The 10,811-nt window shown below is 30.6% G+C and overlaps 1 protein-coding gene across 1 annotated transcript; it reads left to right on the top strand.

Moving 5' to 3' along the window:
• Positions 1-2,300: 2,300 nt before the first annotated feature.
• LOC109812873 (E3 ubiquitin-protein ligase PRT1) lies at positions 2,301-9,571 on the top strand. Its single transcript, XM_020376939.3, has 7 exons — positions 2,301-2,466; positions 3,057-3,085; positions 3,171-3,350; positions 7,040-7,393; positions 7,521-7,724; positions 8,150-8,244; positions 8,868-9,571. The coding sequence occupies exons 1-7, from the start codon at positions 2,381-2,383 to the stop codon at positions 9,180-9,182; spliced, it is 1,263 nt and encodes a 420-aa protein (XP_020232528.1). The 5' UTR covers positions 2,301-2,380; the 3' UTR covers positions 9,183-9,571.
• Positions 9,572-10,811: the final 1,240 nt, after the last annotated feature.

The following is a 10,811-nucleotide window of genomic DNA, read 5'->3' as shown; positions in this document are numbered from 1 at the left end:
ACTTCAAATGGATCTTCAACTCAATTCGGGGCTCTTAATCACTTGAATTTACCAACAAGGCATCACAATAAGAATCAAATAGAAGGAAAATGATAAGATTGACATAAAAAGAGAACTCAGAGATTAAAGACCTTCTCTCTAGAATTCTTTCTCTAGAAAGTTGAGGCAGAGTTTATGAGACTCTCTTTAAAATAGAAACCTTATGTACTATTCCTCTTGGGATCAAACTAACTTGCTACTTAGAGAAACCCTTAATACTATAGAAACTCCTAAGGGATCTTCAGACTCTAGAGTCTCTTAACACAGATTAGCAACTAAAATCATCAACATGAAACAACTTAGAATCACAATGTTACAATTTACATGTTTTGTTGATGGTATATTTGTTTTTTCTCTATACTTGTATACGCTTATTATTTTGGAAATCTAGTTTATCCTTACATGTTTCCTAATGATTGGAATGTGATGATCATATTTATGTGAGAGCAAACAAGGTTAAGCTTAAGGAGTCGGGCGTGTGATGAGCCACGCTGATAGATGACAATGTAGTTGGAGGGCTACTTCTAGTTTTGTTGTAGTTACTTGAGTGACACCTAGGATCATATATTATAGTTTGGATTACCATATATATATATATATATTACAATATTTTCTAAGATCTATAATTATGTAAACCTTAGATAAGTGTTGTATTTCATGTTACTAGTAAGTGATTTCGTAAGTATAGAGATCATGATTAGTCGCTATATATATATATTCTTAACGTAATACGAAATCAACTACTATAAGCTAATCTATAATTGTAGGACATGATTTTTGTTAATAAAACATTATTATTTTTAATTATAGATGCTAGTACATATATTAAATAATATTTATTAGCTATTTCATATATGGATAATATATAATAAAAATATTAAATAATATTTAATTTTTTATTCACATATAACAGTTCAAAGTTCATGTAGAATAACTAATCTATACTAATATATAAAGGGGATACTCTTTTTGGTAACTACCTTGGTCTCCACTTTTTTTGACCATTATACCCTTTTATTTTAAAAAATAAGAAAAATTATTTTTAATCAAATTTAAAAACTTCAAACTAATAAATCTATACTAATATATAAAGGGGATATCATTGTCAATAACTATTTTTGGTTTTCATTTTTATATGAACCATTTTATCCTTTGTTTATTTTTAATAATTATATTTTTATGAGCAAATTTTCATTTTTTATTTTTATTTTTATTTTTTTTAATACAATGCAGACACGTAGTGCCTTTTTTCTACTAGATAAATAATACAATCGTATAAATAATTTTACAAGAAAACATATATGATAGAAACGAATGGAGGAACAAATATGCACGAAATATTTTTTTTCCTTTCGATCTATACTAATATATAAAGGGGATACCCTTTTCGGTAACTACCTTGGTCTCCACTTTTTTTGACCATTATACCCTTTTATTTTAAAAAATAAAAAAATTATTTTTAATCAAATTTAAAAACTTCAAACTAATAAATCTATACTAATATATAAAGGGGATATCATTGTCAATAACTATTTTTGGTTTTCATTTTTATAAGGACCATTTTATCCTTTGTTTATTTTTTAATAATTATATTTTTATGAGTAACTTTTCATTTTTTATTTTTATTTTTAATTTTTTTTAATACAATGCAGACACGTAGTGCCTTTTGTCTACTAGATAAATAATACAATCGTATAAATAATTTTACAAGAAAAAAATATATGATAGAAACGAATAGAGGAACAAATATGCACGAACTATTTTTGTTCCTTTCGATTCGTATAAACATATCCCCTTTGCATGAATTATTCAATACGAAGTGCCTCGGGCCCACTAGATAAATAATAAAATCGTATAAATAATTTTACTTTACTTATTACTATTATACCTTGAATGTAAAAAAAAAAACTTATATCTTCTAAAATTTCTAATATTTATCTATGTATAATTATTATATCTTTTTATTTTTATATGGATCATTTTATTCTTTATTTATTTTTTAATAACTATCTTTTTATGAGTAACTTCTTATTTTTTATTTTTTATTTTAATACAATATAGGCACGGAGTGCCTTTTTCCTGCTAGTCATTGATAAAAAACATTAACTAATTCGACGCTTTTTTTACGGTAAGTAATTAAGAACAAAAATAATATAATATTTTTTTATTCATAAATAACCGTTTTAAAATTCTGGTAGAATAACTAATAATTGAGACTACTTCGACATTTTAATTTTTTAATGCCAGTAATTAAATATATATTGTAGAACAGCTTCGTTGTTCCTATCCTGATTTCCCTGTGATACCGCATTCTCTCTCTGCGTTGTTGAACATTCAGAAAATGGAGAACAACGCATTCAGAGATCGAATCTTTGCAGAAAATGAACAAGAAGAAATCCCCGATTCCTTTAATTGCTGCGTTTGTCTGTAAGTCTCTTTCAATTGCATATTTTTTTGTTTACTTCTCAGATTCTTATGTTTCCAAAGACAAGAGAGGAAAGTGAAGCACCCTTTGCTATGTTCATCATCAAGGCTCAATTTTATGCTTGAATTCTAATTCATATTTCAAAAGGGTCACCAAGGATGCCTTTGATTTAATTTAATTTAATTTCTTTTGGAAGAAATTTATTCTTGAATCAGGCATAGTTGATGTGAACAATTCCAAGGCTTTTTCCCCCTTCTTGATCTGAAGTTAGTATACCAGCATTTTATATATGAAATTTCAATTGAATACCAAATTCATTGAACGAGTTGTGAATGCAAAGAAAAGGAATAACTCAGAGTAATAATTTCTCATTTTTTAATTTTTATTTGAAAAATAAAAATTTGACTCCAAAACCCAAAAATCTTGCCCCTTGATGCAGGATTAGAGGTTTTACATTCACGAGCTTTGGAATTTTTAATCTGTTTTTTAAAGTGAAAAGGATCATATTGTTCCATTTTAAGTTGGTGTATGAGCTGCTATATTTTATTTTTCAAATTGTATTTACTGATTTAACTTTACTTTCATTATGCAGGGATCTATTATACAAGCCCATTGTGCTATGTAAGGCAGCATTGTTTTATAGAAATACATATGAATATGTTTTTAGTGTAATAAATTCTCAGTCCTTTTTCCTCTCTATTTGCAGCTTGTGGTCATATATGCTGTTTCTGGTGTGTCTATAATTCAATGAACTGTCTGCGTGAGTCTCAATGTCCAGTATGTAGGAATCAATACTATCACTTCCCAACAGTCTGCCAAATGCTTCACTTTTTGCTTCTTAAGATCTATACTGTTGCTTACAAGAGAAGGGAGAACCAAACTCTTGGTATGTCTCTTTCTCTAACGGCTTATGCATGAGCATATTAAATATACATATGCAATGTTTCTTATACAGTCTTGATGATTTATTTTGCAATGCATTGAATACAACGGTGTTTCTAAAATTACCATGGTTATCTATTAATGGTGATCCATTCAAGCTGTGCACTCAATGCATCACAACATGATTGATTATTATGGGAAAAATGTTGGGGTAGCATATATTAAGGAAAAGTTTATGGAAACTCATTTAAGGTTGTTTGGTTACGGGAGAAGAAGATCAATATTGATTCTAGTGAGAAAAGTGAATCAAAGGGATGATAGTTCAACTATAAAAGGTAGAGGAAGACCTAACAAAAGATTAAAAGTAACTGCTAAAAAAGACCATGCACTAAATACTGAAAATTTTCTTTTTAGTAGATCGCAATGCTGTCAAGTCCTCAATCAATTAGTCCATGTAGCCAACCTCATTTCGTAGCATAATGCTTGGGTTTTGCTGTGCTAGTCGTCAATTGGGCTAGGTACCTAACCTCCATCCAAAGCTTTTATTTCCATGTCCTTGAATTCACGTATGCCAGACCACCAACTGGATCTGATATCAAATTGTTTCTTATTGGTTCTTCAACTAAACAGAAGATGAGTTGAGTGTTTTGAATGACCTTTTCAATCCACGCCATGATTCTCTTAGACTCTTAGGATGTGTTTGGATTGGTGGTAGAGGGTGGAATGGAGAGGGATAGAGTGGAGTGGAGGGAGAAGTTGTTCCATTGTTTGGTTTGTAAAAGTAGAAACAGAACATAATGGAAGAAGATGGATCTTGATCCATTCTATTTCATTTCTTAACACCAATTTTCTTCCCCTTAAATTTGGGGTGCACTTGATGGAACAAAATTTTAGGTTATAAAATGACTATTTTATCTTAATCATCAGTCTCCTAAAAATAATATATTTAAAATAAATATAATATGAGAATTAAAAGGTTAGAGCATCCCATCCCATTCTTTTTCCAAACATTTGAATGAAATATTTGTTTCATTCCATTATAAAATGTCTAAACAATAGAATAACATTTTTATTCCATTCCAATCCACCCGTATGAAGTAAAAAGTAAACTATATCCATTGAGTTAGTCAAATTATACTTTCAATCTGATGCTAATAAAATAAGCCAAAAAGGGAGCACAAACCCATAACTTTGAAATTACTTCAGTTTATGATATTATTATACCTTCCTCCTCTGGTAGTGGCTTCCTTTCTTGTGATAAAGGGTTTTCTTCTTATCAACACCCAAGGGACCTAGTAAAAGAATTTGTTATGAAGAAAATTATTCTAATCCTCCCACTCTAAAGTAGCTGTCTAATTTCTTTTTTTTTCCTTGGAATCTTGGATTGCTCTCATCCCCTTAGTGTGTCAATTTAGGTTTTCTTCTCTAATGGATTGTGGCTCATAAGCTGTCTGAACATTTGTTTTCTCTTCACTCTTATGATTTGTGAGCTCCTTGTTCATCATTTTGCACCTAGTAGCTGCTCTTTAGGATTTTCTATATAGTTCAGCTTCTCTTAGTAACTGAGACACTAAGTGCAACAATGTCTTCAATAGTGAAATGCTTGTAGAAAAGGGAAATACGTTAAGCTGCTCAAACATATGGAGAATCCCTTAAATGTATTTCTGCAAATTACCGCAAATGTATAAAATATTAACATTATTAGTTTTTTTAGTTTCTCTAGAAGAAATTGTCAATACTATTATAAAGTTGTCAGTATTAACTCATATCATGATGTAATAAAGCCTGCTTTATATGAGGAAATCATATAATACTAGGATATTATTGCATGTATTGGTGAAGATGCTGGTACAAAAGAACATAGGGTATTAGTACGGAAAGATATATAATATAAAAATTTAAAAAGTACAAATGATCTAATACTTGAGTACATTGAGAAAGCAAAAGATATTTGAAGAGTACAAGGACTTTGTGGCAAAATGTTGCATTTTCAGTGGACTGGCTTATTCTTAAGTCATATCAGCTCGTTGCAGTACATAACTAAGCTTCACCCTAACACATATGCTACTGAATTTTTTCTTCTTTTAATATTATCCTGCCCACATATATGATGTATCTCTTGGAAATAATGTAAATAAGATACCTATAGGTTGATTTCATGTTGACTGTTGTATACTACTATGTAATTATGGTAATAAGGTTGGTAATCACAAATCATATTTATGTCTTGTCACATAGTATAAATATTGTTCTATGCCATGTTATTATATGGTTCAACTTGAAGGGAAATGTTAGAATAATGTAAATAGGCTGATTTTAGGTTGATTTAATGTTGTTTATTACTACCTCTACTCCTAATTTTAAGCAATAAATTAGATTTTTATTTGGTCCTAATTATTATAAGTTACAATCAACAGTTTTTAAAGTTATTCAGGGATAAATTTTGTTATACCCTTAATTTATTATTAAGTCTGTCTTATAGATTCACTCATGCCATATTCATTGGATTATGAGTATTGACATTAAATATAGCAATCACTTAGAAACAAAGGATATCTTTGGAACAAAATTTGAATTTATGCTATCATTAATTAAAAATAATTAATTTAATTACTTTTCTTAGTTTTGATGATTTGTCTTGTGTTGTTTATAATTAGGACTGGAGGTAGTATTATATACTTGCTTGATACCAGCAACCATATAGAAGCATCCATGTGTCTTGGACTAAGTAGAATTTGGCTTAGTTTAGATAAACTTCTCAAAGGCACTTATAGGAGAAGAGATAGCGTGTAAAATGAACCAAACTTCTTACCTAAGATGGAATCATGTTATGCACTTAGCTTTCAGAGTAGATGATAGGAAAACATTTCTAGGAGAAAAACATAGGAAGGGAGCTAAAACTAGCTTATGCATAAGTTAAAAATAAGATTTTGGAATAACTAATAGAAGAGAGTTTCTACAAATTAGCTTTATACATAAGCTGATTTTAGTTTACAGAGAAACTTATTTCATTTTTTCTTTCTATTTTTCATTCCTATAATACTTCTGCAGAAGTTTACCACCCAAACTAGGCCTAGCATGGATAAACTTTTAGCTGCTCTGTTTTTGAATTCTATGTTCTCTTGTTTTATGGATATCCAAAACTTTATAATATGATTGTGTTTTTTTGATTGCATTTATATTCTTGGTATTCCTTGTACACTTCCTGAGAATGCAGTTTTCTCTTCCTTCTTTGATTCCATTTTCTAGTGAATTTTTATTTAGCATAAAAAAATTACATATAAAAAAATGCCACCTTATACCCAGAAATACTCTCCCTTCTATATGTATTCTAGCAAATTGAAGGGGGTTTATTTGCCGTATATATACATAATACTATTAGATATTATATTTTTCAATAATGTAGATATTGGTAATAGGATTGTAAAGTTTGTCAAGTGAGATTTCACTCGACAAATTTTTCGATTTGTTGCTATTTATCATTATCTACATTATTGAATTTTATAATATCTAATAATATGATATATATATATATATATATATATATATAGTAAATAATCCCCTTCAATTTGCTAGAATACATATAGAAGGGAGAGTATTTCTAGGTATAGGGCAACATTTTTTTTATATGTATTATCCTTTTGTCTACTTGGGATAATTTTATCAACCATTCCTATTCACATCTTGTTTCAGAGGAAGAAAATAAATCAGGGTTCTACTCCCCTCAATTTGATCCTGATACTTGTGAATCGCAAGCTAAATTTGGTCATTCTGGTATCCCTTCTTCCTCCTCTATTACGAATTTGACATCCAACTCTTGCAATGTGGGAACTTCTGAATGCGTGGAGCAATCAGGGCCCACTGCCCATGAAGGAGATGAAGGCACTGTCTATTCTGATGGAAAGCCTGATATTAGAACTCCTGCTAAAGAAAAAAAAATTCCTCAGGAAGAGCTTTCTCCACAACAGAAATTATCAGTTGCAGATGTGATGTGTACAATGTGCAAGCAACTGCTCTTTCATCCTGTAGTTCTTAATTGTGGTCATGGTACTCAATGCATTCAAGTTTTCTTTTCCTCTCAATTATATTGATTGATATTATCAACAATAGATCACTTAATTTTTTATTTTTTATTTTTTATAATTCTTTTTCTACTTTTCCTCATTCCCTACAGTATACTGTCAAGCTTGTGTCATGAACATAGATGATGAGATGCTTAGATGTCAAGTTTGTCAAAGTCCACATCCCAGAGGATTTCCAAAAGTGTGTTTGGAGTTGGATCACTTTTTGGAGGAACAATTTCCTGAAGAATATGGACAACGGAGAGATGCCTTTGAACAGAGGCAAATCAAAGTCAAACCTGAGATCCCTTCTTCTGGTATGTATATTATTAGCGTACATTTATTTTTCATGACTGATATCTTGTAGCATACAACTTTGGGTAAAAATATTGGAATAGATGTGTATAACTTTCAGTTTTTCTTTAAGAATATGTTAGAATATTTGTTATGCTTTGACCTGTTTGAGAGTTCATGTATAACCCCTATTTATGCTAAATATTAGATTCCTAATTTTAATAAAATAAGCAAACAAATATGGAATATATCAAAATATGGAAATCACTCCTATGATGTCTTAAGCGATAATCTTAAATACCATAAACCAATAATATAAGGCATTTTCTAAAGATTTCCCAATTTGTTGATTTATTGTTCTACAATTTGGTGTTCTTTGATTATTATTCTATTTTTTTATTTTTTTTTATCATATTCTTCTAGTTACTATGTATTTGTTTTCTTTCAGGTTCATTGGATAATGGTAACAAAGGAGGAAGTATAGATTGGTGGACCGATCCTGACTCAAAAGTTCACATTGGAGTTGGTTGTGATTTTTGCGGGGTAAAACCTCTATGTAGTCCATCATATCTAGGATTTTTGTTCATGTGTTGTTTTGTTTTCCATTTCCTTTTGTTTTCTTTTATGCATGTTATATTCTTTTTTTTTTTTTTTGTGTGTGTGCTATACTAGGACATACACTTCATCAAAGTTCTCTATTTCATTGACCTAGACAGGTGGCGATCATTTTATGTGATTGCTTGTCATGTGTTAACTGCTAGGTACTGACATGTAATTGACACTGCGAGTCTCACATGTTCACAAAGGGTTATAAATTCCCTGTTCTAGCTACAAACCTGTCATTGTAACTTGCTTATTTGCCGCACATTGCCAACTTAAATACTCATGCATTTTCAAATGGTTAGAGATGATCATCTACACCCAATTAATGATGCTTTCACAGATACTTATCTCATTAGTAATTTTCATTATTTTTGTTTTCAAGTTGATTTTCACCTGGCAATTGCATTCTGTTGAAAGCCATATTTTGTGTATTATTGTTGTCATTATTTGAGATGCCTAGCTGAAAAGATTTATTTACTTCTCTTTTTGTTAATTTTTTATATCACTGGAATATTATGCTTATAATTTTGTGCAGTCTGGTAACGTGTGACTTCTCTGTACAGATGTTTCCCATAATTGGAGATAGATATAGATGCATTGACTGTAAAGAGAAGATGGGTTTTGATCTTTGTGGTGATTGCTATGCAACCCGGTCCAAGCTTCCCGGTCGATTCAACCAACAACACACCTCAGAGCACAAATTCAAGCTTGTAGAACCCAACGTTCTTCAGAACATAATGTTGAGGCTGGCCACAGCACAATTAGGGGACACTTCTATGGACCTGGGGTCTGTAGGAAACTTAGAAATTACTGCAGATGGCGCTGCATTGTTTGATGATGGAGAAGATAACCACAGTGACTCTGAAGGCACCAACTGAAAAATTGAGCTCAACAAAAGTCCATGGTCTTCCATTGAGAGAAGCAAATAATGCAATGCTTCAAGGAGTTTGCTAGTCAATTGGTTGGGGAATTCTCAATTCCACAAGGCCAATGTGGTTTTCCTATTGTATGCCAACTTGAAAATGTTTTTATGTCTCAACTGAATTTGTCTCCAGCTTGTCGCAATCCGTGGCTATTTTCTGTCATTGCATTAGGTGCTAGCAATACTGTTACACCTTGATGGTAAGAATCTTGTACCTGGCTGTTTGAACATATTCGGGAATGTACATATTCTAGGAGTTTGTCTGTGATCTATGATAATGTTTGTTACACTCTTAATAATAATTGTTATATTATTGTGAATAATACCACGGAGCAGCTTGTATTATCGTATGTATTAATAATGATGCGATGTACTGAGCGTTTCAACTAACTTTTTCCCGGTTTACCTGAGTTTCTTATCATGTAAAAACTAGCGTTGGCCTTGTGGTGGGATTGGAGTAATATGCAAGTCTTAGGTTTCAATTTTGACGTTATCATTATAATTTTAATGGATAAAAAATTACTTACAAGTAAATTGGCTCTCCGCTTTCTTGTATGTTTTTTTAGGAGGTATTTGGTACAAAGATTTTCTTTTTTTAATTTTTTATTTTTTCAAGAATCTAAAATTAGGAAAGTTAGTTTCATACATTTGATCTACTAATTAAAAAATAATATTATTAAAATACATTGTTTTCAAGAAAAGTTTACTTATGTTTTTCGTGAAACTTTTCCATAGGGATGAATGAAAATTAAACACTTTTGAATTAAATGAAAAATTTTATTCTTGTAAAATGCTATGTTTAATTTATTTATTTTATTGAGTAAACCCAATTTAGTTCGTGAATTTGGAAGGTGTTGTGATAATAGTCCTTGAAACTTAAGTTGTTAAAAACATTCACTACCAAAAGTTTTTGGAATGGTGTACTCTACCCGCAAGGAATTGAATCTTTGTCATTCATTCACTCAAATGGAGATTGAAAAATCTAATTTTTATTTTTATAAAGCATTATACTAAATAACTTGTCTCCTGACAATCGTGAATTGTTTTGGAACCATTTGATGTCACTTTATTAGTTGAATCAAGTATATAAACCTTAATTGGTACTTGATATTCATTCCAATCCACCCAACTTATTTTGTATCTTAAGGAAATCTTTCTCTTTGTACCTTGAAAACCCTCACTTAGCTTGCATTGTACATTGTCTAGACAACAAAAGAGTCCTCCTTTATAATTTGTAAATGGTTGGTTATGAATATCCCTTGTGACATTATAAAAATCCTTTGGAAGACTTAAAAGGTCACATCTACATTGAGTGCAACCTTTCTTATCTTGTGCACCATGTATATCAATGGCCATGTTGTTGAGCAACCATTTCTCTTCATATCCGTTTGGAACTTTTGAAGGGTTACCCAATTCTATTGCAAAAGGATAAGGAATATTTGAGGTTGTTCCTCGTGATTCAACTCTAAATTCCCAATAATGTGGAAGAATAAATCCATTGCACGGGCCTTCATTTCTTTGGTAAATTAAATCCTCGTTGCGAAAAAGTTTAGGACTGCTTGACATAGTAACATTTTCAATATAC

The sequence above is a fragment of the Cajanus cajan genome, chromosome 4 (assembly GCF_000230855.2).
Source record: "Cajanus cajan strain Asha chromosome 4, NIPB_CcT2T_4, whole genome shotgun sequence".
In the NCBI taxonomy this organism is placed as follows: Eukaryota; Viridiplantae; Streptophyta; class Magnoliopsida; order Fabales; family Fabaceae; genus Cajanus; species Cajanus cajan.
The sequence above is the reverse complement of the archived record's forward strand: the minus strand, read 5'-3'. Positions and strand labels throughout refer to the sequence as shown.

Bases quoted from the DNA above. Each gene is read 5' to 3' on its own strand.
- LOC109812873 (XM_020376939.3), top strand. From the start codon at position 2,381: ATGGAGAACAACGCATTCAGAGATCGAATCTTTGCAGAAAATGAACAA. The intron at 7,394-7,520 runs GTACTCAATGCA...CATTCCCTACAG, and splicing joins AGTTCTTAATTGTGGTCATG to TATACTGTCAAGCTTGTGTC. The intron at 8,245-8,867 runs GTAAAACCTCTA...TTCTCTGTACAG, and splicing joins TTGGTTGTGATTTTTGCGGG to ATGTTTCCCATAATTGGAGA.